Here is a 27828-nt window from a genome sequence, read left to right on the forward strand (position 1 = left end):
ATGAACAGGTACCCAAACTGCTCTACTAATCACACTCAAATTTGGAGTCATTATTTAGTACTTGCACTGGGCATCCCTCAAGTGACCATTAATATAGCATCTGTGATCTTCAACTGCATAGTCATCTTCACTAGGATTGCATCAAAGGATCTGCACAAGCCTATCTCTATACTCTTCTGCAATTTGGCCTTTTCTGATCTCTTTACCAGCTTTTCTGGCTTTTGGATTTCGATGCTGTTCATCACCAATCCTGACATTACAATCTTTGGATCCAAGGACATGCTTGCACCTTATGCCTTTTACACCATGTCTATTTTATCCACCATCTATAACTTGGTAAGCATTGGAATTGAACGCTACCTGGCTGTGGCTGAAAGCATGAGGACAAGGTTCAGGGTTGCTAGAAACCATTCCATAGCTGCAGTTTTAATTAACTGGGTCCTGGCTTTCTTTTTGGGCTGCTTGCCATTGATGGGGTGGAACTGCTTGAGTACGGGAAAAAATCTCTCTGTCCTCTACAGTCCTTTTTGCATCGACTACCTCATCTTCATTGCCATTCCCAATGTTGTGGTGGCTTTTCTTATACCTCTGTTCACTTACCTTAGAATCATTATCATCTTGAGGAAAAGGAAGCTGAGAATGAAAGCATGTGGACAAGCCACTGGCACCTACAAATCTGCTGAAACCCAGGTTGCCAGAACCAGTATTTTTATTTGGCTCCTGGCATTGATCTCCTATGCTCCTGTCTTCGCAGGAATCATATTTGATGCAATTAACAAGCAGTGCCACACTGATCTCTACCCAGGAGTCTATATCTTCCGAAATTGCACAGCTATGTTGATGACCATGAACTGTTTGGGAAACCCCATCATATATACCCTGAAAGCCAAAACTCTGGGGCCTAAGCTCAAGGCTCTGAAATGCCTCTTCACTGCCCGTGTCCAAGCCTGCACCCTTGAGAACATCTAGCTGGGACTACCCTTGCTCCAGCACTGCCTTTGGTCCGGGACTGCTGATGTGCCTGGCTGGTGTAGTCAGGGACCTGAAATCACGGCGATCCCTGCCCATGCCCAGGAGCTGCAGCAGCTCTGGGTGCCACATGGTCCCTGTGGAAGGGCCATTGGAGCTCCATGGCTTCTCACAGCAGCATCCACCACCTTTGGGAGGGAGAGGATGAGCTGCAGCCTGGCACTGGGCACCACAGTGACTTGCAGCAGCCCCGTGTGAAGTGCTGCATGGAGCATGCCTGCTTGCCTTGCTGCGGAGTGGAGCAGGAGAACTCCTTCACTCAGAGATAAAAATAACTCCATTAGACACGTTTACTTTCTGTTTGGAAATAGGCTTCTGCTGGGCTTGCTTTGCTGCTGACATTCACATCCTTCGTGGTGTTTGTGTGGTTTTGAAGACAGCTAAAAGATCTGCAGTAATCTGGAGGAAAATGTAATTTTACTTTCTCACAGTCAGTCCAATTGTGTCTTTGGATATTTGATGGAGCTCTTTCTTAATGGGGGCACTCAGCATTGTTTCACTGTTGTAATTTTAACTGCAGTATGTAGCTGGATTACATGGTTTTATGGGACATTTGTGACTATGCTTTTCTTTTATAAGAGCATGTAGTGACAGGACAAAGGGGAATGGCTTTAACCTGACAGAGGGGAGATTGAGATGAGATATTGGGAAGAAGTTCCTTCCTGTGAGGGTGCTGAGGCGCTGGCCCAGGGTGCCCAGAGAACCTGTGGCTGCCCCATCCCTGGCAGTGTTCAAGGCCAGGTTGGACACTGGGGCTTGGAGCAACCCTCTCTAATGGAAGGTGCCCCTGCCTGTGGCAGGGGTTGGAGCTGGATGAGCTTTAAGGTCCCTTCACGATTCTATGATATTTCTGGTTATAAACAGAGGCACACTCAAGTTCATGGCTTTTAAAATCTGCACAGTTCTAGGAGAAAACCTCACTTGAATTCTTCAGTATCAGAACTGCAGTCGAGTTGCCTGTACAAAAATAAAAGTGTGAAAACTAAGTGTTTTGTAAAGGGAGAAGGTTTTACCCCCTTTGTCTCCGAAAAACAGAAATTGGCTACTGATTAGTCATCTGTCAGATCCTAGTACAGATGAATGCATATTCTTAGTTATACTAAGAACAAAATCCCATCAGCCTGCTTCTGAGCGGGTGTGAGAAATGGGCATGTTCTGTGTATGAGATGGTTCACCCCTCTGTGTCAGAACCGGGCAGGTGCCAGCACAGTAATGAAGCCACTGCTCAGTGGTAGTGGTGGTTGTAAACCCCCTCCTCTGAGCTGCTTTACATTGGAGAACTCGGGGAGAATTTCTTCCATCTGAATTAAACTTCCGACACTTAAGGAAATGGATGGCACTAAAGCGTATGTACTTAAAATGAATGATTTAAATGGATAACATAACTCAGGCAGATCAAACTGGCTCTGCTTCCCCTCTGCACACAGCTGCTGTGGGCTCCGCACCGCTAACCCGGGAAGAGTTTGTCTGGAACCTGAGCATCTGCCTCCTGCTGAGGGTGTTTCAACCGAACTTAGGAACGGGAGAGCCAACCACAGGTTACCACGAGGCAGATAACCAGCCTGGGGAGGATTTGTTGTGTGATATTTATGATATGATATGGTTTTGATTCATCTCTGTATTGACATTGGCAAAGTGACCAGAATATGTAACGCATATTCACTGTCGCTGTGATTGTCATGTCAAAAGCAAGGTGACAGCTGCAATCCCGCCAGAACCCCTCCTCAAGAGGGCATATATATTTGCCTATATATTTCAATAAATATATGTTTAAATAAGTATATATATTTAAATAAACATATGTTTAAATAAATATATGTAATAATAGATACAGACTATAATAATATATACAGACTATAATAATATATATTATATAAATATGGATAAATATATACATATTTTTATATATTATAAAATATATATAATTATATATAAATAATATAGATTATATATTTAAATAAATAAATGTATAAACAAATAACCCTGCGCCCTGGGGCAGGCAGGGCTGCGCTCGGTCCGCGTCCCGCACACCCGACACCCCCACCACACATCCCTCCCCGCTCGGCGCTGGACTAGCGAGCCTGGGTGGAGGCGCTCGGCGCTCCGCTGGCCGGAAGTGCCTCAGCGGCGGGCGCCATGCGGGTGCCGGGGGGGTGCGCTGTGTGCGGGGCGGCCGGGGCGGCCAAGTACCGCTGCCCGCGCTGCGCCGGGGCCTAGTGAGCACCGGGACGGGGCGGACCGGGGGCGGCGCGGCCTGGCCCGCCCGGTGGGGGGAGCGGCGGCGCGGGGTCAGGGGATCGGGCCGCCTCCCGCGCTTAGCGCCGCTTCTAACGTTGTGTCTCGCCCCGCAGCTGCTCCGTGCCGTGCTGCAGGGGACACAGGGGTGAGTGACCGTGGGGCCGGGGAGGGGCCGGGCGGGCCGTAGCGCTGCTAACGCCGTTCTTTCCCGCAGAGCGCTGCACGCCGGAGCCGAAGCGGGAGCAAGAGCCCTCTGCAGCGCTGCCCGCCTCGCCCGCAGACAGCCCCTGGTCGGTGGACGACATCCTGAGCGAAGACGACGAACGGGACCGCGTCCCGCTGCAGAAGCTGAAGCTGCTCGGTAACCTCGAGCGGTCAGATACGAAACGGGTGGGGTGGGGGACCTTCAGCACGGCGAGCTGCGGTGCTCCTGGTTCCCAGGAACTCTGTGGAGCGCTGCAGTTTATCCCGGTCGGGCACCTTGTTGCAGGATGTTAAAGATGTAAATGTCAGGTCCCTGGTCCTGTGGCTCTTTGAAAGCTCACTTTCAAAATAAGGGTGATCTCAACCGAATTTGTAACTGTTTGAGATGATAGATGAGCACTGTTCATCTCTTTCAAAGGGGAATCGGAAGAACTGAGAACCTTGCTTCTGAATCCACATCTCCGGCAGCTCCTGCTGACCCTCGATCAAGCGGAAGACAAAAGCTCCCTCATGAAAAAGTACATGCAGGAGCCGTTATTCGTTGAGTTTGCAGACTGCTGCTTGGGAATTGTTGAGCCTCCAGAGAAGGAGAACATTCTTCCTGAGTGAGCTACTTTGGGAACACTTTCCTTTCCTTGCGATTTTTGCCCTGTGACAGAGAAACTAACAGCACCCGTGAAGGTCACTTCCTCAAGGCTTGCTCGTGCTTTTCTCATGGGTGTCAGTGCTCCAATTTAAACAGGGACATGGTCGTATTGGACAGATTTTTAGATGCTAGTAATTACTGTTGATGGATGTGCTTTCTGATGGTACAGAAACACTGTCAACCCTGGGAAACACTGCTTTCCAATGGCAACGTTAAATATATTTGCATTTATTTTAATCCACAAACTAACGTGAAGTGTTTTTTTTAACTAAACCTTGTTGCAGATGGTCAGACACCTTTACAAGGTATTCAATGGTTTATTTAAAAGTGGCATGTACACAGGAGAGCTGAACACTTTCAGGACTGATATAAGCAGCAAAGAGGCGGTGTAGAGCATCTCTAGGGAAAACCTTGGCTCCGTGGCAGAGGCCATGCTGTTGACAAGGGAGTCCTAGAAATGCATGGCAGCTGGGAGGAGGGTACATGTATTTTGGTTGTATAGATAAAAACCAAATGTTCAGTCTTGCTTTTCCCTGAGACATCTGCCTTTAGTGTTACAGTTGGCTGCTACTCATTCTTCACTCACAGTCAGAAGCGTTATGTTACTGACCCCCAACAGGAATCCAGCATGTATCAGAAATGTTTGCCGTATTTGCTTGCTCATTATCAGCCTCTTACTTCTCCCAGGTGGTACCAGAAGTGTTCAGTTCAAGTATTTACTGCTTAAAGCATTTGATTTAATTAGTTGAATATTCTCATAGTACTGATATTTCCTCTAATATGTGCGTGTGTGTGAGAGGAGGAATGCCCCCCCCATTTTTTAAATTTGAAGCATATTATACATACAATGCATTGATACAGAAAGCTCTGAGGTAGCAGCAGATATGGACGTTGAGTAATTTGAAAGCAGCAGCTTGCAGACAGCCCTTCCCTGAAGGAAAAAGTCCAATAAGATGGTCAAAAGCTATGTTGGAAGGAGTTTTTTTCTGTCCAATAAAATCTGGTTAAATCCAGTGATGGAGTAGGCATCCGTGTGGGGACTGACATCTGCGTAATGCAGGGGAGACTTCTTACAGTGGAACTTGACAGAGCCCTGCAAGAACAAGAGGAGGAGAGGTCACCTGATGTTTCTGCCCCATTTTGAGCTAATTTTGCTATTCAGACTAAGGAGTGCTTCAATATATAGACAACTAATGAATAAGGATAGAGGAAGACCTCCACAGGAGTCCTAGTACAAATGGATTTAAGATAAATGAGTATTACAAAGAGTACCAATACTGTAATTTGAACCTAAATTAGCTTAAACTCTGAGGATTTGAGGAGTTAGTACTGAACTTAGTACTGCTTCTTCCTGCTTGTAACTGTGACCAAGCACAGGCTGCATTCTTGCACACATAATTTTATGCAACTTCAACAATCTATCAACAAAAGCCACGCACAAGGTGATTTGTACCCAGAGTGCAATGTCCAAGAGAAGCCAGTGTGGGCTGTGGCTCGTTTGTAGTAAGTGGTGTCTAAGACTACTGTGCATGTGCATAGGAGTTTAAATACTTGAGGTTTGCTCCTCACTTTCTGCCATGAAAACCCTCTGTGCGAATCATGTCTGTGCAGTTATTTGTTAATACAGAAGTACTGGGATATAATTAATGCACCCAGTGGCTTTTCCCCAGGCAGATTCTTTTTCATGTGTTCACCTGTTGAGCAACTTGAATCCCCTAAGCAGAAAACCCAGTACATAACAGCAGAGCCTGTATTAGGATCCTGTGCTCTCCATGTCTAAAGCACAGCTTTGATCGGTTTGTTCCTGAGGCAGAGATAAGAGTTTTCATGCTTAGCTGAAAGTCTGAACTCAGCCCCATGTCCAGCGTGACCCACTGAGGTTAGAGTCATCCTTGTGTATCAAGGCCAGCGGGAGAAGAAAGGTGCAGCTCAAGAGCAGATTTCAGAGTTGCTCTGCTCCACAGCAGAGTTCAGGTTCCTGCACTCATGGCAGCTTCATCGTGCTGCTGACTCGAGTGCACGAGGTTTGTTACCTGTGGGAGAGCTCTAATGGAGGTGATGCCACAGCCAAAGAAACAGCCTTCCACCTTGTAGCAGTCATTCTCCTGAAGCACTTTGAGACATGCCAGCAAGGACAGGTCCCTCCGAGGCCCTGTTACAGTAATGGGTGCAGCAGCCAGGACAAGGCCAAGAGGCCAGAATTGAATTATTGCCTGCAGAGGCCAAGTTGTTTCCAAAGAGCAAGGTGGTTTGGCTGAGATCAGCGTAGCTCCAGGGACGGAGAACCCCTTTTCTTCACCCTCATCCAATTCTGCTGCTGCTAACGCAGCCATTTTTGCCTGATGAAGAGATGTAGAAAAATATTCTTGACCAAGATTCTCAAACAACTTAAACATTTTAAACTGCAAAAAGTCTAAAAGAGAGGGCATCTTAAAGGGCAGGACACCCCCTGGGGTCTTCCCATTTCATGAAGGAAGGAATGAATTTTATGCTGCAGTCTATGCTGCTACCCAGTAGAAGCAGCTGTGCAAGACCTGGCACCCATCTTTTGCTCTTCAGCTTGAGAACAGTGTTCTGAAGCAGTGACAGTACTGGTTTTGTGCAGTTCCTTGACAGAGGCAGAGTCTTTCTCAGACACTAAAAAGCCTCAGTCACTCAATTTCAATGTTTTCCTGTACCAATGTACTTACTTTCCATTTCCTCCAGCCACACTTAATAACACGAGCAGCCCTGCGCATCCTTTGGAAGCGATTCTTGGCTAACCAGGAACGAACAGCTGAAGATTGAATTAAAAGAAACCTGAGTACAAAGAATCTCAGAAGCTCCTACACACAATATAAGAGATGGCACTTCAGGTTTTCCATACTCAGTTACCAGAACCACTCCTGCCACTTCCAACACCCACTGTAACTGTGAATGTTACTCGTTATGTTCAGCCTCACCCTTACCAAATTACCTGCTTGGATGACAGTTGCAGACCATCTCTCCTTTGCTAGTTTCCTCTGCTTAAATCTTCTCCAGCAACACTGAATGCAAAACGCTTTCTCATTTAGCACCTCTGCTCTTCTAGCTTCCAGTTGCTCCAGCTGCATCAGGGGATACAAGCCTGCAGTTAATACTTGGGGATGGAGTTGTGCTCACAACTCCTCCCTCTTCTACAGCCTCTTGGTGTTTGTCAGAAAACCACGTGCATGTGTCAGTATCTTAAGGCTGCTGGATTAGGGTTTAGAAGTGAGAGCACTTCATTGGTGCTTACTGGATAACATGTCAAATAGAAATGTAAGTATCTGGGGGGGGCAGAGTGTGGTAGGAAAAAGTGGAGACTCCCCATTTCATAGTAGCAGCTGGCTTAAGATTAGCTCCACTGAAAGGGGTTCTTTTATGGCTGCATCCTCCAGTATATAAGCTTTGCAAAGACTTTCTCTCTTCCACCTCTTTTACAAAGAAGCTGCTTAAGCCTGTCAGAGTAGCCAAGTCTGTCGGTTGAAGCTAAGGAAAGCTGCAGTCTCTACTGGAGCTGAGAGGATGCTGACAACACTAAACATGAACGCAGCTCCTTGTCTGTTAGCAATAAGGACGCCTTTCAACAAAGTGCTTTTGATAGTTGGATTCTGATGGGTATTTGATTTAGTTTAATAATTGGAAGGAAAATGCCAAGCTGTGGTCACGCTGGCATTAGGAGAATCGCCTAACCCATGATGCTCTGTGCCAGAATCCCCATTACAGAAGTACACTCTGGAACTGTTAGCCAAGGCAACAGCACTCTTACCACAGAATTCGCCATAAATACTTTGGTTTTGCCACAGTACACTGACGTGTTTTCTGCTCTGTTCCCTGACTGCTCAGCAGCACTTTGTCCAGTCACATTCTGAAGGATCTCAAAAACCAGAGCGCGTGATGCTCCATCATCATCCACCACTGGAGTCTTGCCTGCAAATGGAGCATTGAAGAGAAGGTATCACCAAACTTGGGAATCGGGGCTAATTGTCTTTACACTGAGACTTCTTGACCATCAAGGGGGGATACACCTACAAGAGGGGAGGAGGTGATGGCTGCCACATCACTAGATCTAGCTGGGCTTATGGGAAGAATGTGACAGGGTAGATTTCACCATGTGCTGGCAACGAGAAAACCAGCATGGTGTGTTTTAATTAGGATGTAGTTTAGGTGCTGTCTTACTGCCTAAGTTACAACCTATCCATAGGTAATAAATGTCAAATCAAATCTCAAATGTAACAAATGGAGGGCTCAGCTGTTCTCACATTGTTTAAGGCCTCCTACATGGAAACATTAGAAAGCAACAGCAATGCAATTAAGAATAGATTTGAGCAGCTCAGTCCTAAGAAAATCTGATGGAATAGCCAAATCTCAAAGCTATTGGGAACAGAACAAAAAGCAAGGAATTAGACTCCTAGCCTTAATGTACTGAAAGATGTGTAATGAAAAACAAATTCTACACAACTCTACAGCTTTCACAGGGCATCAGAAGCAGCTTTAGGGACATGTACTAAGCAGGAGTTTATTGCAGCAGGAAGAGGTTATTAAAACCATCTTGGGGATACAGCACACAATTCTTTATGTTATGGGACAAACAGGTTAGCCAGATTAATCTATTTGGAAATAGAGGTAGACTTAATTCAGACCTGTCCTTGAAAGAGATTGTGTTGTTCAAGGCAATGCTGCATGAGTTTCTCCATGCCCAATGCCGGAACTTGATGGTCTTTGTATTTTTCCATCCTGGATACTGTTTGCTTTTCTGCTATAAATATTTCTAAGGAGATGAGAGCATTTTAAGGTACTGAAAACACATATAAGCAATTCTAGCTTACAGGAAGACATCTGGTGACTATGGTGGTGCTCATGGGGCTGGGCTGATAAGGGAATCAAAAGCTTATCCCCATGTTTAGGAAATGGTTTTGCTTTGTTTGTAGCTTATTACCTGCTAAAGATAAAAAGCACTAGTAACCTATCACAGTGAGGCATTTCAGCTAATGGGTTTGTAATTGAGGGACAACAATATGGTGTGTAAGTCATTTTCCAGCCTGTACTTCATTACTTCATTCCATTTCCACAAGGTGCATGGATTTCCAGCCATTTTACCTATCTGACACAGGCTGGTACTCACTGGTCCTGCTTCCCACATCTGCTGGTTACTAAACCCATTAGGCGAAGATAGGATTAATCTGGGAGAAGGGGGTTGCAGTAACTTTCAATATTGACTGTATCCACCTGATGAGCTGCTTTCAGGATTCATACCAAAGATGTTACCTTGTAGACTGGATTGTGTTTTTTAAAGTCCATCCTCACTCTTGCTTACTAAAAAGGATCGCATACAGAAGTTTGCAAAAGGTAGAAGAAGCAGCAGAATCCAGGTAAAGTAGAAGGTCAGTGTGTTCGGCAAGAAAACAAGGTGAGGGAAAGGAGAAGGAAAGAGAAGGAATATAAGCAAAAAGGTAAGTGGTTTTCACGTCTACTCAAGAACCAACTCTAAATCAAATTATATTGGGGGGGACCCGAAACACCATCGTAACTGTAGCTGTTCTTCCCAAGAGGAACACAAAGAAACAGCAGTAAAGAAAAGAAAGAAAAAGAAAAGATTTACACTTTTTAAAAAAAGATTTACACTTTTTAAGAGCTTGTTGTAAGCATCAGGCAAATTAGAAACTCAAGTTGGTGATAGACTAGGAAAATATCTTGAGAACAGTGGTGTCCTTAGTGGTGATTACAGTGATTGTGTCTGATCTATGCGATATTGAATTGGTGCAGTGATCATTTTACTTGATGGCAGAGGGATTATCTAAAGAAACATACCATTTTGCTCAGCAGTATGATAGTTGCTTTTATCACAGCCTCTGTTTTTATTGGATCCATGTGATGTTCTCAGTATTTCATAGCGCTCAGTGAAACTCTGGAGAGGGATTCTGACAGACAAACATGCAGTTAATCCTAGGCAAGTATCACACTAGAGAGTAAATAGCCAATCTGTTGAGGGGGAGATGTTGCAGAATGGCTTCAAAGATAGAATGCAAATGCACCAATGCTTTTGTAGTCACCAACACGCAAGAAAGCATGGACTTTCTGAAGGAATTCAGGGATTGCCTATTGCCCAGTAATGGTGACTTTTGACTGTAACAAAGACTGGGTGGGAATTGTGCTTGTTTATGGTAACGGTGAGCTTCACCCCATCGACCCTGAGCTGTCAAAAATGTGAGTAGCTCAGGCCTCATTCTCTCCGTCCTCTGAATGTGGTCACAAAAGCCCAGCAAGGGCACTGGCTGCAATGAGCTGCTCAACTTGGAGATGACTACCTTTAGATGAATGCCATTTATCATTTTGCTTTAGTTGCTGAAAATGTTACTGAGAAGCCACATTCCACTAGAAAGTTTTACTACATAATAGTCCACATCAAAACATCTCTTCCCCAGCTTCTCAGACTGGAAGGGCACAGTGAGCTCTTGGACCAGGGGTGTGTTATAGACACATCTGGACTTTGTTAGTATTTAGTGTATTTTTAAGAATCCCATTGCTTTGAGTGCAAGTTTTGCTAGCACTGCTTTTTAGACTGTTACTGCACTTCTGGACTTGCTCAATGAGCAGTTTCATAATCCAAAGTGCAGAACAACAGTCCAGATTTGCAACAGGTATTTTTATCTCCAAAATGTGAAAGAGGTGCTCAAATAAGCTTAAATGCAAGCAGTGAGCAGAACATTTCAGACACCTTTGAAAGAATCAGCTTCAGAAAGAGACAGAATGCAAACTATTTGGATTTCCTGCTTATAAGATCCTCTGAAAAATTAACATGTCACTAATTGCTATAGAAATGTGTTATGGAACACATTGCTCAAGAAGTTTGGACCTACCTAACAGGGAAGCCCGCTGCACTGATGGTGATGGCTTCAACAATTCCACACGCCTGAAGCTGGCTGAGAACCTGAGGCATAAATTGAGATGGGTTAGGTAACCACTGTGGAAGCTGCTGCTAAGGTCTGTCCAGAGTGTGCTCAACCCAAGCCATATGCAGCTCAGCTCAGAGCCTGCCAGTAACACCCAGAGCAGGGTCAAGGCAGTGCTAACACAGCGGGACAGTCCTCGTGTGCTCTCTCTTGCAGTACCCACACACCCTGCACTGCCTGAATGCAGCGCAATATGAAAAGCCAGTGTTGGTATTTTGATACTACTCGCATGCCATCAGCAGATTCTTCAAGTGTTTAAAATTAAGGCAGCACTACTCTAGCTGCTTGTCTTTGCGTCAGATGAGGTTCTCTAGTTATAGCTTCAGCATCTGCTGCTCTGCTCCCAAAGGCATGCTTGTTGGCTGATCTCATTTAACTTGTCCTAGACCAGACTCCAGGAGCAAGCAAAGTTTTGTTGTGGGCATTCACCATGAAGGCATCTGCGTGACCAGGACTGCTGAGCAGTCAGATCACCTTTACGTGTTTTGAGGGCTGAGATGGCAGCACCCTAAACAACCCATGTATGAGGAGAACTCATACAGCAATGAGTTAAGTTGCATCTGGAAGAGCTGTTGTGCTTACTAGTTCCATTTTAGACAAGTATCATCAGTGATTCTGAAAGGACATTTATCTTGGAAGCTCCAAAGGAGAAAAAGCTATTTAAAGATGTGCTGTGAGAAGAAGAGCTTTGCAAGTAACTCAAGATCATGAAAGATGCAATGCAAAGCCCTACACAATGTCTCTGGGAAGCTTCTCATTGAACCCGTGAGGAAAGGCTTTTGAAAAGTTACCTCTTCTCTTTTAAAAGTCATTGCCTTGCAGTCGGCGTTAGGCTTGATGCATCGGATGTAATGTGGTGTGGTGCTATTCAGAATCTCCATGAGATGTTCAAGTGAACCCTGGAGAAAACAAATACAGGTTTAACCAGGGAGTCCCCCTCCACAGGTGGTTGAGCTGATCAGTGCTCTGCTGTAAAAACCATGAAGCAGTAGTTTGCAAGGCTGGCTCTACAGACACAGCATTAGCAGAGCTCTGCCGTACGGGCAGCTTGAGCAAACAAAATCACTCTGTGGGTTCCTCTGTAACATTGTTGATGGTAAATTCCTAAAGTTTCCAAAATTCTAGCAAGGCATCAGCTGAAACTCCTCAAGGAAGAGGCAGGAAGCAGCCTCACAAAGGCAGATGCCCAACTGTTAAAGGAAAAGGTAAAATTGGAGTGAGTTAAAACCCAGAGAATATCAGAAATCGGAAGCTAGTTCTGGTTTACACCTGTTTCAATAATATTTACTGATCTTGGTCCAACTATACTGTTTCCTCATCTAGTTATGAAGATAGCAGTAGAAAGCAGAATCTTCAATAGGGTGTACCTTGAACTTGGCCACCACTGTCACCACAGCTGCTCTGTTCTGGGGTTTGATGTTATTTTGGTTCCTTTCTGTCACAGGAAATAATTTCTGAAGCAGAGGGTCCTTCGAATTCTGCAGAACCTGGACCAGTTCTGGTGCAACGGGGTCCTGCAGACACAAACATCACTCATTAGGATGGGGACTTAGGCAGAAACCTGCCACCTTTGAAAATGACTAAAAAATCTGCGTATCTAAGTGGAATAGTATTTCTGATGCCAATTGTGATGGCTGTGGTTTCACACCTGACTACATACATTCATTCACAGGTTCAGGAACATTCAGCAAATCTAGTCCAGTGTATGACTGCTCCTAACGTTGTTCTCATACAACTGAAGTGAGCTGGAAGTCTCAGGACTAGTTTAATCCCTGCAGGACAGTCTGTAGCAGGTATTAGAAAGTCTTCCTTTTAATTAAGAGATGATATTTGACTGCATGACCTAATACCACTTGCTGTAATTGCTGGTAGTGTCAGAACTGACAAGGGACCCTCATGTCTGCAGACTGTTTCACTTACTCCCTGATGGCACAATGAGGCCACAAGTTGAGTTTCCTGGTATAGCAGAACTTTCATTAGTTGAGTCCATGCTCTTGTTGCTCATAAACTTACCTGAATTCTGGGGGAAGCGCTACCTTTATGGAAGTGCTAATTCATGGTTATAGAAATGCCCTGATGTCATCAACTTTTCTGCGCTCCCAGGCATGGAAGAAGCCCTGCTTTGGTGATACATGGTCCACTTAATGCTCAGCTGAAAGTTCTGCTGGCAAAGCATTTGCTGGTGCCAGTGGTAGTTCACTGAAAACCAGACCCAGAAAGTCACCCAGTTTTACATGGCCTGAAGGATTTATTTCCGAATCAAGGAGGTATGTCTAGCCAATAAGCATCACTGAATATACTTGTTAGAGATGCTTTGGTTTAAATTGCCTTAGGTCTGTAATATTGTTTTATTTAGGTTTTTAACAGCTCTTCCTGAAAATACCTACCTTATTTTTCTCCACCATTGCTGCCAACTGATAGCAGACTTTGCCAGCATAATGTGCAATAATAAAGTTAGGCTTCTTACTAAACTTGTTTCGACTTAAACACTGATTATTAGACAAGGCCTTCTCAATCCGAGTTTGAAAGAGGTCAGTGTTAGAGGATCTATTCAGACGGCACTCCTGCATGGCAAATGACACAAAATTGCAACATAAAGAACTGTCTTTAAAAGCTAAACCACTTTAACATCAGGCATTTTACTTTTCGAGTTGCTTTGAGTATGCAAGCCCTGAAATACTGGGGAGAAAACCCCCCAAAAATGTAATTGAGGCTTCATATTTGAATTAGAATATCCAGAAGAAAGGGAAAAAGACAACTTGGAATAGGAAGAAGCAGCACCACGATGCTTCTAAAAAATAAGCTCTGCAGAAATTCCATAGCTGACAAGCTTCCTACTATAAAGTGTTTGTGTTTTCTTTGGTGGCATGGGATGTAAGGCAGGCAACTAGGACAAAGGCATTAGGGGTTTAGATCCACACTTACCTCATTCAGCAAGGAAAAAATGCTGAGGGGATTGCCCTCTATCAGATCGAGGCACTTCTGGTTATCCTGGTAGTTGATGAAAGACCACTGCAAGCCTTCAGCTGCATATTCTTCCTGCAGTAAGAGAAAGCCCGGTTATTCTGCAGCAGAGGGCACTAGAGCCCAAGGAAGTGGATGCTTTTTTGCAGTCTGATGCAGTTACAGTTTAACGAGTTAATCCCAGGCTCAGCCAGCTCATCCAAAACTCAGCCTGTGTTCAACAGCAGTCTTGAGGGGAAGAAAACAAAGGAGGCCATTCTACCCCAGGTAGCTTTATCACAGAGCACAGCATGGCTGCTTTCCAGAGTAAACAGAGGCTACAGTCACACTAAGCCTCTCCTGGCTATACTGGATTTTTCCCTGACGGGCAAAGAATGTGTGGAACTCCTTCCTTACATTAGGACATAGCCCTAAACCAACCGTTGTGTGCCAGACTTTACTATAGAGCTGGGCTTCATTTAACACAAAGCCCGATCCAAAAGGTAGTGCAGAAAGATACTGGTTGACATAATTCATGCAATATTTATGCTGAACTACAGAACAAACTGGCAGGAGTGTTTAACAAGCACAGGCTCTAGCCAGTTATTTTAAAAGTCTCTTGCCAAAAGCTTGCTCAGCACAGCCAGTAATGGCGTTTAAGTGGTTTGGGATACAGTCAGGTCAAGAGAGGTAAGAGGGCAGACAGGGAATGATACTATAAACAGAGGTCATCAATCAGTTATGAGGAAAGTAATTGTGTGCTTGAACTTGCTTTCCATCTTCACTGACCATTAACCCCTGGCATACTGGGGAAGATAGGCAGGAAAAAAAGGCTGGTTATATGAAAGCATTAATTAAGCTCAAAGAGCTACTTATCTCCTGAATAAATTGACAAAACTATGCCACGAGGCAGAAGGTGCCAACATGTTGGTGCCATAAAGAAAGCAATTTCCCCAATTCCAGTTAATGGCTAAGAGCATTGTGGTAATGTATCTGTAATGCGGAGAAATTCAATGAGGACTGAAGTACATCTATTACAGTAGCAGTCCAAGCAGGAACTCTGCAGCTTTCAGAGCACTCAGATGAGAAATGGAACGAACAGTGTGTGACCAGTTAGGCAAGTGACTGCAGTGTATTTAGGATGGTGCAAACACCTTCTCCACTGTGAAACAACACAATCTGTGTACCTTCTCATTCAAAAATAAAAGCTGATGCACAGTGTGTTTTTGTCTTTCAAGCTACTGGCATGACAACTGGGTTTATGAAGCTGCTCTCCTATGGCAAAAGGCCTCCATCAGGTACCACATCCTGTTGATGATTAGATTACAAGGTTCTGTTGGGCTCTTTGCCTTCCACTTAAGGTCAGGTCTAGAAACTCCCCACCCATTTAGGTGCTTTATACTTGATGAAGAGAATTAACATGTTTATAAGCAGTAGCTTTCAAAAGACTCTCAGCTTAGGTACACTTACCTCAAGAATTTAAAGTGTTCAGCTCTTTGAAGGAAAGCAAATGGTTTAAGAAGCCACAAAGACAATGAAGCTATGTAAAAGGGAACAGATTTCCAGTGCCCAGGGGAGAAAGCTGTCTCATTCCATCAACTGCCCCACACTCTCTTTAACAAAGCAATTGTTACTCATAAAACCTACTGATGTCTGTGGCATTACTTACTCAACTGAAGGCTGCAATCTGACCAGAGGCACAGGAATATAATTAAAGAGACAAAAGATGCTGCTTTAAATTAGATATTTAACATTTGATCTTAGTGGGGTATTACCTGTTGTGCTTTCAGATAGTGCGCTACAAAGTGCTGCTGCAGTTTCTCGTTGGCATAGTTAATACAAAGCTGTTCCAAGTTGTTTTCAGGGAAGGCTTCAAAACCGTAAACATCCAACAAACCTAGAAGGAATATGGGGAGACAGTGCATTTTGTTCTAGGAGTAGCTTGAAGGACTTACGGTTACTCAGTTAAACTAGGGTTGAATAACCATACCTATGAAGTTGGTCCACGCTGATGGATCTGCATAGATGCTTTCATTTATGACCAAAACGAGCCACTCAAACAATCTGCAGACATTGACAACTGGATTAGTTGGAAAGCCCTTGCTTACAACAATCAGAGTAGTTTCTTTTACTGCTGTTTATACCAGTATCACATGGAAGAAACAAAACACTGACATGCTGCTTGCTGACATGGAACAGCAGTTCTCTGAAGATCTCTCCAGGAGGTCTGCAGCTATGTCCTATCTACGAATGAATCAAGGGTGTGTTGAGAGGGGAAGGGTTACACCATTATTGAATCCAAGCAGAAAGGCAGGAAAAGTAAATCTTTCTGGCCTCCGTACGCCCTCACGAAGTTGCACGGATTAGCACAGCAGCCTGACCTACGTGTCCTTACTTGGCGTATAGCACTTTGGCGAGGCAGTCCCTCCTGGTCTCACACTCAGCTCTGGAGCATGGCTTCTTGAAGACCTGTTGTTGTTTTCCAGCAGTTATTGTTCGAATTCTTAGCGACTCCAGGAGCTCCTCAACAGGGATGTGCAGCAAAGCTCCAGCAGTCTTCAGAGAGTCTTGTTTGGGGAAAAAACCATGGCAGGGTTATCTGGTGTCAAATGCATGCAGTCCCTTTAAGGTTATGGAAGGTCTAGAGATAGTACAGAAAAATGACACTTCCATGAGCTCGCCAACTGAAATGTGGATTTTGGATCTTTTTACCCGAACTTGGAGGAAAGTTTTGTGAGACCTGACTCTTAATTTGGATGTACAGGACCTGTGGAGTTTCAGGTACTCTGAAATGGAACAATAGTATCAAAAAACTCTGATGTTTGCTACACTGAAGCAGGCATTTCAGGCATTTTACTCTCTAGGTAGGCCTTTGTTTTCACGTTTTTTGAGCAGACACCTCTAAATCCATATAGACAAATCAGTCATGACCAGAAAAAAACAGGAATTTGGGGGATAGTAGGGAAATAAGAAGAATGAGTATTTGCAAACAAAGCTTTTAAGATCCTGCTAACCTGAGCTGTAGGCAAAACTATTCGAGTATTAGGTAGTGTGAATTCAGAGCATGTGAATTAATAGCAGGAAACTTCACTATTCAGGACAGTGTTTTATTTCTGAAGGAAAACTAGATCCACACTAGTAGAACAACCTGTATCCTCCACTGCAATTTAACAGATTTGCTGTTACTAAGTTTTAATCATGAAAACTCCAAAGCTTCCATTTTACAAGCCCTGCTCTCCACTCTGGGTCAGATTTCTGGACGTCTTGTGATGTCAGTGTAAGATTACAATCAGGAGTAACAGTTCTGCCAATAATCCTTCTGAAATGACTGTCCAATGTTGCAGCTGCCCTGCCCTCTAACGGAAGGATATTGTCTCTCAGAGCAGGGGAGCATTTGGTTTTTGTTTGTTCAGTACTTTGAAACCATGATTTCGGGTTGCCCGTGACCTTGAGTTTCCTATCAAGCAGAGAAGCACAGTAAATCCTTTCCACCAGGCATCTGCACTAAGATAAGAAGACTCTCTGGAGCATGATATGCTTGTTGCCTCACCTTTGGTTTTGTCTTCTAGTTCACAAGGCTGACATTCATCCACTGGATTAGCGAATTGAACGTTGCCAAGATGAAGAAGGCCTGAAAGTACCTGAAATACAATTAATCAAGCTTTCTAAAACAGAGCTCTTAACCTTCCTTTAGTCACATGAACAGGACAAATCAAAACACTTCCACACACAAAAAAAGCAAGTAGATTCCAAGCTTCTATGTTAATTCCTAAAGCTACAATTACTGAAGGAAAACTAAAGTTCACAGGTGCAGGCTTTTAGTCAGGATCTAATATTTAGCTATGCAACCTAATGTGTAGGTGTAGACCCTCCAGCCAGCAGCACCAAACAAGCCGTCCTCTGCACATTGATACAGATTTACCTCTGCAGAAATCCCACACTACAGAGACATTCCAGACACCATCAGCAGCCTCATGGTGACCATGCTTTGTACCTGACCTTGAAAATATTGTTCTGTGTGGAGTGGTCAATGCCCAAGTGAAACATTGCATCTCTGGTCACCTCGAAGCAGTCCTCTGAAAAGCCAAACAAGTGCTGTTTAAGAGAAAGCCAGGCACAAAACCACAGGCAAGCACAACACTGCACACCACATCCAGGTTACCTGGAATTGTCGAAGGAGATCAAGGAAGCCATATGTGCTTTTGGTAAACCCCAGAGCATAAACTGGAGAACCAAGTCATTGACTTAATACTGACTCTGTGGGGCTCTGAAGTTAGGCAGCAGTTAGAAGCACATCCAAAGACAAGACAGTTTCTAAACAGAGCCACGGAGAGATGCAAATTCACAAGGCCAGAAACTGCTCTTTTAAGCCAGATGAAAACTCTTAATAAGTGCAACTGAAACTTAAAAAGAATCCCTTTAATGCAAGTGGCTTTGCAACATGTCTGCTGATGGCTGCCCAACCTGCATCATGAGATTTAATAGGACGAACACATTTTTGCCTTCCTGCCTTTAAAGTCACAGCCGTTATTAATGGACAGTCTCTGAAATTAATCTTTACCATCTAAGTTCCTTTCAGAATTTGGCAGCCAACAATACTCAGCCCCTTCTGGAAGGTTCCATTCCAACCTCTCCTCTGCAGTAGCACCTTTTGTGATCTGGAGACAGAAAACAAGGTAATGACTGAAATCTGCCTTCGGTATTTACAGCTCACAGACAATGAAGAATAACATGCTGGGAGCAGGATTTAATTTGGATACATGGCAGACAGGGAGACTGTTAAATATTAAAAGCTGATTTCATCCCCACTGTTTGTCAGAAACATCTAGCAAAACTAACTGAAGGCAAACCTGATAAAAAATATGGAAGTTTCTTTCATGGGGGGCCTGATAGGCAACTCTGGTCTTCTCCAAAAGGAAAGTCTGAATGGAAGCACTAGTCAGATGGTGACACCTAGAATGGGGGGAAATAGCAGAGATTTCAACAAAACTTCCTCACAGAATCCCATAGGTGATGTGTTATTATAATACTGACTGACTATGAATGCTTTGCACTTCACCTTCCGTTTGGTGCAAGCCTGATACTATATTTTATTCAGAGTTCTTAATTGCATCTCTCTTTTTCTGTTGTGCCCTTTTTGAGATCAGGGTGAGAGCTTGCAAGGAAAAAAAGAAAAGATAATGTAAGCTGCTAGTAAACTGTAGTTGTAGTTTGTAGTTGCTGCAGTTGGAAAGGACCTGAAGATCATCCAGTTCCAACCTCCCTGCCATGGGCAGGGACACCTCACACTAAACCATGGCACCCAAGGCTCTGTCCAACCTGGCCTTGAACACTGCCAGGGATGGAGCATTTATCGCTTCTCTGGGCACCCTGTGCCAGCGGTTCATCACCCTCACAGTAAAGCATTTCTTCCTTATACTTAATCTAAACTTCCCCTGTTTCAGTTTAAACCCATTACCCCTTGTCCTGTCACTACAGTCCCTGACAGAGTCCCTCCCCAGCATCTTGTAGTCCCCCTTCAGATACTGGAAGGCTGCAAGGAGGCAGACTCCAGAAGTAATAGGCTTGGACAGGATTTCAAGACAACAGATACGGTTTTTACACAGTGATTGTTATTACCTGTCTAACTGAAGCTGGATATACTTTCCAAAACGGCTGCTGTTGTTATTCCGCAGGGTACATGCGTTTCCTGTGAAATTGCCAGTGACAGGGAATAATCAGAGTGGTTCCACTCTTCCATGTAGGACATACAGGTATTAAGGGTGATCTGGTCACAGCTCCAGTATTGGAAGAGTTTGACTTTAAAGGAGAGGACCAAGAGCTAGTTTAGACTTAGCAACTACTTCTTTCTGCTGTTAAAAAGAGCCTTATTTACCAAATGCTTCCATGACAGGGTTGGAATCCAACACTCTCTTCTCTATCCTTTCCACAGTTTCATTGCCTTTAGGGGAGATAACTGGAGCAGCAACAGAAGCATAGAATTTCATAAGGCAACGAGATGTCCAGGTCTGCAAGAGAGAGGCTTGATAATAGGTCTTTGTTTGTACCATGTTATTAGTTACGTCACTTAGTGAAGCAGTGCTAGCTTCTATAAACACAGTATGCAGCTGGCAATGATGCTGAAGAGTGTGTCAGTTCTGCTCTAGTTCAGTGGAAACTTTTTGTGTATATACTTATGTGCAACAGACACACTTAAACACTATTGGCTGGAGTGCTTTGAGAATGGCAGTTTTATCAAGGCGTACCCACCTAGAAGCTCAGCTAGAATTAACAGCTAGTATCTTAAGATGAACTGAATATAAGGGGACTTTGAGTCATTAACACTCACAAAATCCTTTTGTTCACAGGCTTAAAAATATCCTCAATATCTTCCTGAACAGGGATGAACTGTTACAGAAGTGCCTAAGATCAGATCTGAACTCTCTGCTGCTTGTAAGTGTCTACACAGGATTTGCTGAGACTCACACTAGCTCCCTAATGGACTAGGCTGAGCAATTATCTCAGGTGTGATCCCTGTTGAATGAGTCCAATCCAGCCCTCCAAGAAATCACAAATGTCACCTAAAGAGCAGCTCTAGTAAGTAGAGCCGATTTAACTGCTGCAATCACTTAATGCTTTAGGCATATTTCAAACGAGCTGTGCTAGAGCACACTGGCTATGTGTCCTGTCAGAGGGGTTTTTTCTTCCTCTTTGCTTGTTTACTGAAATACTGTGCACTACAAATCATTGGCGAAGCTCAAAACTGAAGAGCATGTCAGAAAAATATCTGCTTACCTTCCCAGCACCACTTTCTCCACTTACAATTATAGACTGGTTTACAGGGGCTATCTGGCTTTGGACGTTTCGGTAGGTTTGCTCAGCCACTGCAAAGATGTGAGGTTTCAAATCCTGGCAGTAAAAGAGAATATTCACATTTAAGAGAACTGTAATTACACAGTTCAACAGCACTGGATAGCAAAGGCCTTATCAAATTTATCTGAAAACAGGTAACAGAGCTCTTTTAATGGAACTCAGATTCCACTAGACATGGGGGTCATCCTTTAGGATTATTTTGCTCCTAGAGATTTTGAAGAACTTGACAACTGGGTTCTGCAGAAGGACAGTTATTTCAAATAGAAGGATTACCTGAGGATGAAGTGCAACATGGTACTCTCTCATAAGCTCTGGTGAATAGAGGTAGGAGACAGGCTGAAACGGATTTAAAGCCACCAGGCTGCAGCCAGCATTTGTATAAAACAAGTTTACTGTATATCTTGCTTGAAGACATTTCAGAACTGAAAGACACACCTTCTGTTAGCATCTTTGCAAAGCGTATTCAACTCTTCCTGTGTCTGTTTGTAACAAAAATCTTCAGATTTGTTACCTATCAGGTTTAATAGAGAATGAGGTGATCAAGAGTGATATAGGACTAACATATATAACAATCTCTAAGAGCTGCCCTTAAGAGATCTGCTAACTATTCCATTCAATAAATCCTGTGCTTTTATAAGGTTTCATATAGCTCTAAAAAGCAAATCTGCTCACTTGCAGACAACCAGAGGCAAGAATTCCCCATCTGCACTGGGAACAGACTTTAGCTTCTCTTAACAGGATGATCCTTAAAAGTCTTGCAAGCAATTTACTTTTCAAAACCAATTTCATGGCTATATTTTGAATCAAAGTTAGAGCCTTGTTTTCTGATACGTTCTTATCCCACAAGGTCATGCAGAAGCCCTTCAAATAGCATTAAATCTCAGCCACACCCTGGCTACCTGAACCAACAATACAAATGTAAGCTCTGCCTGCAGAGCTTGATAAGAGCACGGGCAAAGCTACAATAAAGAATTTGGGAAAAAAGAAATTCAACCAAGCCAAATGTGACTTTCTAAGGCTTTGAATAAGCTTTACTAGGCATTGAGTCTTTATGTACTGTGGTCATGATAGTATTAATGCAATGAGGACAGTAACTACCCCATATTAGTGGCCACCAGGGAAAGTGGCTCCCCAGCGAACATGACTCTTTAGCCTGGCTGGCTGCCTACCTGTTGCAGTTGTCACCGGATTAACCTTTGTGAGGTCGTCAAAAAGATGCAGTTTCTCTTCATCACTGAGGAATGCTCTAACTTCTTCCTCAAACGATTCATTGAGGTCATTCTGGATAGTAGAATCTTCTTTTGGGCCATTTTTCTGGAGAGGATGTCAGATCAGCACCAGTCAAAGGCTGAATATAGCTGCATTTTCAACTCATCCACTACAGCTGTTCTACTGCTTCCATGTAACTGAAATTCAGTCTCAGCAGGACTCATAACTTAGCATGTTGGAGATATTCTTCCTCCTGGTTGCCCTCCCCCTGCATCAATGGTTCCCATGGGGTGCTCTGTTTTTAGAAAGGTATTATCTAGCATATAAGAAATGGCAGGCTGACAACACTGTAAACTGAATTCATTGCTGGCAATTCTGGCTGTAAGCAAAGGCACTTGGAAAGAATGTGTCCTTAGACTCACACTACCTGGTGCTTGCAATTCTGCAGGTTGTTCAGCAGACACAATGTTCTTAACTGGAATATTTCTAGGCCTGTGAATGTCATGCATTCAATGCAAACACTGCCTTAGGCAAAGGGAAGCAGGAAGAACTGGCTACAGAGGCTAAAGTAGAGCTGAAAGCTGCTGTGGTACAACAGAAATGCAGTTTTCCTAGCAGAGACTTTCATTGTTAGAGCAGAGATTGAGGGCCCAAAGAATGAAATCAGAGTGCACACATCGAAGCCAGGGGACAGAAACAGTGGTGGTGTTAAGAGCTGGCCTGCATTAGGTGAAGATTTGTCCCCTTTGAATCACTTCAAGTATTTAAATCTTAGCCTCCAGGCTCCCATGTCCTTGACAATATTAGTTGGAAGGACACCTTTGTTGTACAAAGGTAATGGAAAACTTATCCAGAAGAGACACTTCAGGTCCTGTTTGTCATTTCTGGGGGAGAAGAAGAGAGAGGCTAGAAGGGAAAATGAAGAAGGAAAAAGATGACAGTCCTGCTTTTTGCATTTTAGATATTCCTTTTCTGTTCCCTTCTCCTAGACAGAAAGCTCTCCAATGTAGCCCTACTCATGTGTATTTAGTAGCACAAATCTGCAATTCTTTACAGGTTAACAAAGTCAATGAACAGAATCACCTTGTTTATACAGGAAAAGCGCTAAATTTAGTTAGCAGCATTCCTACGACATGAGCTAAGCTAATAAAGGGGGACATATACTGTAAAACCCCTTTAACACATTACAAAAAATCACAGTTACAATAGTATACTTATTTAAGAGCATTATTATCTCTTGCAGACAGCATTAGTAGTTCATTTCCAGTTCATTTCCACAATTGTACACAGGAAAGGAAAAACAAAAGCTTAGCAACAGTTAAGCATTGCCATCAAAGTGATTTCTGTTACTCTACTCTGCCTGCTGCTTTCACAGAGAGCAGACATGTGCAATTATGAAATATTCCATGGACAAGATGAGCTTCTGCCAACTGCCCTTTTCTTCTGCCAGTTGCCCTTTCCACCTATCCACTGTATTACACTGGCACCAGTCAAGTTAAATCCACGGTGCAGCTGACATTGCAAGACCGGAGAAAGGGCACCCCCTGCTCAACACCATTTCATTTGAGAAGAGATGGTGATTGCTGAGCCAAAAGTAAAACACAATGAAAACTGAAAGTACAACCACGTCCGATACCTATGCTGCAGAGCTCAGGTGTCCATTAACTTCACTGAAAAGACAGCCTAAAGGATGGGCTTGCAACATGTATTAACACCTGCCCCGTTAAAGCCAATGGCGTAACAAAAATCACTCACTTGGTGTAATACAGGTCAAAACCACACAGTCAATTCATGAAGCAGGAGTGAATATATGTTAGGAGTTACCTAATCTTGATTGCATGGAAACAAGCCAAGATTTCTTTCCTGACACTAGAATTTAATTAGCACATGCAATTCCTGTTTTTCCTTTTACCTGCTTCGGCATCTTGTCCAGCCCTACGGATGGGAATGCTGGAGAGAGCCTTTACTGTAGAGCCTCTCATTCAAACCAGACTGAAGAATGCCTAAACAAATAAATACAAAGGCATTTAGAACATGGACATGTCATTCTCTGCAGGCTTCCACAAGCAGAGCCCAAAGGCTTCAGACAGAAGTACTGATCCCAGTGGGGCTCAAGTAATGCTGGAGCTAGAAAGCCTACCCATGCTATCCGAGTAACAGTCGTACAGCCTGCAAATAAAGCTTATTTGGAGAGAATAATACATCTTCCCTTGCATCCGGAGTGCCTTGTTTCTCTTGAGTGAATAAAGTAAGCTTTCTTAGCATGAAATTGCAACTTTTTCTTTGTTAAATTCCTCCTGTTAGGACAAATGGAAGAGATTCGTGGGTCTGACGGCGCTAGAGAAGCCAGTGCGTTTGGGAAAGGGAGTGACCCAGAGCAGCTTTGTGCCGCAGCAGAAGCGGGATACGCTTGCTGTCCTCTCCCTGTTTCCTCTGCAACTCAGCGGGAGCCAACGCAAGGTGGGTCAGGCTCCCCTCTGGTTTCTGTGATACACACTGAGATTCCTCTCACACAGCCAGGGAGAACTCCGCCTTCTTCCAGCAGCTGAAACTGCCATTACCAACATCCTATTCTAATGAGTTTTCTTATTTACTCTCATTCTATTCCATTCCTGTTCCATTCTCACCTGGCATGAAAACACCATTTAGAGACTACTTTGACCCTCGCCCTGAGGTGCACAGAGCTCAGGGTGCACAGAACCACCACCACCACCCCCCTCCCTGCCTTTAAAGGGTTCCTCATCTCGCTGCGCGGCTGTTCCCTGGGACAAGAGTCGCTCATGGCTGGCGGCGGGGTTCCCGGTGCCGGCCGGGCCCGCTCCCGGGGCACAGGCTGCCTACCCCAGCTCCCACAGGCTTTGCCGGGGACGGATCCGACATCCGCCGGGCCCCAAAGTCCCTGCCGTGTGTGTGTGTGTGTGTGTGTGTGTGTCCCTCCCAGGGCTCCCCCTGGGCCACTGCCCGCGGGTTCTGCCGGGCCCCTCAGGGCCCCGCCATGGGCAGGGCAGGACCTTCCCCCCCCCCGTCCCCGGGGTTAAAGGCGGCCGTGCTCCGGGGCTCTGCTGAGGGCTGTGGCGGTGCCCATGCTGTCCAAGGCAGGGCGCACTTACCGCGGGCGCGGCGGACGGCAGCGGGCAGAGCGGCGCGGTGCTGCGCTGCGCGGCGGCCGGAGGAGGCGGGGCCGAGGCCGGGGCGGGCGGCGGTGAATCGGGCGCTGCGGAAGAGCAGGCTGCAGCTTCCCCTGGCGAAAGTGCGGCCGGGCGGCGCGGCCCGCGTTTACCTGCGGCCGGCAGCGGGGTAAGCGCGGCGGGGAAGGGGCCCGGGCCGGAGGTCAGGTACACCACGGTAACCAGGGGCTGCTTTGTCTCCTCGGCCTGTGCCGGGGGACGCTCGGGTTTGCTGCCTCCCGACGCCCGGTGTTCCCGCACGCTGTGTCCCGACAGCCCGGGTCCAGGTAGCGCGGCAGAAACCGCCGGAGAACCCGGCAGAGCTGGCTTCCTAATGAATGCTTCTACATTTAACATCCGCTCTCTAGACACGGAGGAGCCTGGCTGGGGGTCCCAGTGGGGCTGGCACTTCTGTCACAAGCGGGGTTTTTAGCTGCTGCCTTTGTCACCCACTGTGCAGGCCAGGAGCAGGAGCTTCACTGGGGTCGCGTTTTTACATCCCTGTTTCATTTACACTATGGAGAACATGCCTGTGTTCTACAGAGCAGGACATACAGGAAGAGTATTCACAGTTCAACAGGGCATGTGGTATGTAGAGATCTTCAGCAGAGCCGTGTTAAGGATCTTGTGTTGCTGGGCCTTGCAGATGCCTGTGTGGCTGCTCGGTGTCACCAGCCACAGCTAAGCCTCAGCATTTTGCTTTCCCTTGCTCTTCAAACTGAAGAGCAGCTGAAAACCAGATGACTTGTGAAATCGGTGCTTGTTTTAATGAACTGGAACTCAAAGTGCATTTCGGTGAAGTTCTAAGCTCCCTGTTTGACAAAACGAACTCAGGTTTATGCTTGTGTTTTCAGGAAAAGAAAGCAGAATGTCCCAAAAGCATCTGAAAGAAGCCTTTGTCAGGGACTTAAATGGAACCAGCTTGCTGGAAATTTCTATAGGTTTGTCTCTAGCCCCACTCTGCCTGCTCAGCAGAGGACTCCTCTTGATTTTGTATTGCCTGCACTATGGGAAACCTCTAAGTTCCAGGACATACAGCCTGCTGCTGGACTTCCTTGTGCTGGTGTCTCCTCTCCTGTTCTCCTGCACAGTCTTGTCTCCAATCATCTGTTTCATACCAGTTATCACTGCAGCCTTCTGTGCCGGAATATTTTCCAAAATATACAGCCAAAGAAAGCAGGAGCCCAGGGTGGCTTTTAGGCAAATGGTGCAAGACTTCCCGAAGACGCCCTTGGATCCGGAATACATTCCAGCAATAACCGTCTTCCGCGTTTATATCAATGTGTTGACATCAATCAGCATTTTAGCAGTGGATTTCCCGCAGTATCCGCGGCGATACGCCAAAACCGAGACCTATGGAACAGGAATTATGGATTTCGGGGTTGGAGCTTTTGTTTTTGGGAACGCTCTTGTTTGTCCTGAAGTTAGACAGAAGTCTTCCGTCACACAACCAAAGTTTTCCAATGTGGCCAGGCAGTTCTCAACCATTTGGCCGCTGATTTTCCTTGGTGTTGGGCGACTGCTCAGCGTTAAATCTATAGACTACCATGAACATACTTCAGAGTATGGAGTGCACTGGAATTTTTTCTTTACCTTAGCGTTTGTGAGGCTTGCAGCATCTCTACTTTTGTCTGTATTCCCAAAATATAACTCTTGGATTGTTGCTGTAAATCTCGCTGTGCTTTATCAGCTTATTCTGAATACTACCTCTCTGAAGATGTTCATCTTGCACGGCAGCAATGGCAGAGACACGAGGGTCGGCTTTTTAAATGCCAACAGGGAAGGGCTGCTCTCTCTTTTTGGGTATTTAGCTATATACATGGCGAGTGTCCAGGTGGGACTATGGCTGCTGAAGCGCAGGAGCTCGGTGAGAGGCTGGGCTGAGGCAGTGTGTCTCTTACTGCTCACAGTTCTTGTGCTCTTCCTCTTTCTTCACGTCTCACAAGCGTACGTGGAGCCCGTGTCCCGCCGGATGGCCAATCTGTCCTACTGCATATGGGTGGTTGCTCACTGCCTGATGTTCTTTATCTGCTTAGTGGTGACTGATCTTGCATTGGTGTTCACGAAGCTGCTTGTGAGGGGGTCCAGCGTGCCCTGTTGCTGGGATGTTGTATGGCCCCCCAGTACCAGTAAAAAGCATGAACTGGAGGCTGTGCCTGTCGGAAGGGAAGGCAAGCACATGTGCCTGATCAGTGCTATCAATAAAAATCAGTTACTGTTCTTCTTGCTAGCAAATGTTATGACTGGTGCTGTGAATATTCTTATAGATACAATCCACAGCAAGACTGTGTTTACATTATGTATACTACACCTGTATATGTTTTTTAACTGTTTAGTTATGTATGTAATGCATGCCAAAAATATAGTGTTCAAGTTTTGGTGATGCCACTCTGTCTTCAGTGGACTAGTTGAACTTTGTTTGCTGTAGTTGGAGGATGGTATTTAAAGGGGAAAATTGGTACCTTTCCTGTACTTATTGCAGTAAGTTATAATTTAGTACAGCTTTTTATGATTTAGCATTGATTAGTTTTTGATGGTTTGTTTTACCAAACACATACCGTCAATGCTGTTACCTGCTGGAGCTGGT

At 44.9% G+C, this 27828-nt stretch overlaps 4 protein-coding genes across 5 annotated transcripts; 3 read left to right on the plus strand and 1 right to left on the minus strand.

The window, feature by feature from the left end:
• Positions 1–969, plus strand: LOC308227566 (lysophosphatidic acid receptor 1-like; the record flags this gene model as incomplete). Its single annotated transcript, XM_080630253.1, has 1 exon — positions 1–969. The coding sequence occupies one exon, from the start codon at positions 1–3 to the stop codon at positions 967–969; it is 969 nt and encodes a 322-aa protein (XP_080486379.1).
• A 2196-nt stretch (positions 970–3165) lies between these two features.
• Positions 3166–4362, plus strand: ZNHIT3 (zinc finger HIT-type containing 3; the record flags this gene model as incomplete). Its single annotated transcript, XM_080629775.1, has 4 exons — positions 3166–3245; positions 3381–3412; positions 3482–3628; positions 3890–4362. 4 exons carry the CDS (start codon positions 3166–3168, stop codon positions 4078–4080), a joined length of 450 nt encoding a protein of 149 aa, XP_080485901.1. The 3' UTR covers positions 4081–4362.
• A 95-nt stretch (positions 4363–4457) lies between these two features.
• Positions 4458–25271, minus strand: MYO19 (myosin XIX). The gene is made up of 25 exons (XM_080630009.1): positions 25185–25271; positions 23987–24077; positions 22035–22179; positions 21139–21287; positions 20788–20901; positions 19889–20021; positions 19633–19702; positions 18864–18966; positions 18575–18671; positions 18013–18089; positions 17564–17654; positions 16409–16580; positions 16004–16077; positions 15789–15910; positions 13996–14109; positions 13458–13634; positions 12438–12584; positions 11862–11969; positions 10978–11048; positions 9929–10038; positions 7887–8047; positions 7074–7203; positions 6808–6893; positions 6151–6456; positions 4458–5210 (listed from the first exon to the last, which is right to left on the minus strand). The coding sequence occupies exons 2-25, from the start codon at positions 23996–23998 to the stop codon at positions 5082–5084; spliced, it is 2898 nt and encodes a 965-aa protein (XP_080486135.1). The 5' UTR covers positions 23999–24077; positions 25185–25271; the 3' UTR covers positions 4458–5081.
• On the plus strand, positions 25268–27624 carry PIGW (phosphatidylinositol glycan anchor biosynthesis class W; the record flags this gene model as incomplete). Of its 2 annotated transcripts, none has more annotated exons than XM_080630008.1 (2): positions 25268–25371; positions 26096–27624. In XM_080630008.1, exon 2 carries the CDS (start codon positions 26110–26112, stop codon positions 27622–27624), a length of 1515 nt encoding a protein of 504 aa, XP_080486134.1. In that variant the 5' UTR covers positions 25268–25371; positions 26096–26109. The 2 variants fall into 2 exon arrangements, with proteins under 2 accessions (XP_080486134.1, XP_080486133.1); XM_080630007.1 differs by lacking the exon at positions 25268–25371 and adding an exon at positions 25706–25829.
• Positions 27625–27828: the final 204 nt, after the last annotated feature.

The sequence above is a fragment of the Psittacula echo genome (assembly GCF_963264785.1).
Source record: "Psittacula echo genome assembly, chromosome: 15".
In the NCBI taxonomy this organism is placed as follows: domain Eukaryota; kingdom Metazoa; phylum Chordata; class Aves; order Psittaciformes; family Psittacidae; genus Psittacula; species Psittacula echo.

What these genes read in the sequence shown, in the direction of transcription:
- MYO19 (XM_080630009.1), bottom strand. An exon ending in TTTTTTCCTTGCTGAATGAG is followed by an intron (nt 13,635 to 13,995) that starts GTAAGTGTGGAT and finishes TTTGCCATGCAG; the next exon opens with GAGTGCCGTCTGAATAGATC. An exon ending in CAATGGTGGAGAAAAATAAG is followed by an intron (nt 12,585 to 13,457) that starts GTAGGTATTTTC and finishes TTGTGTCTGCAG; the next exon opens with GACCCCGTTGCACCAGAACT.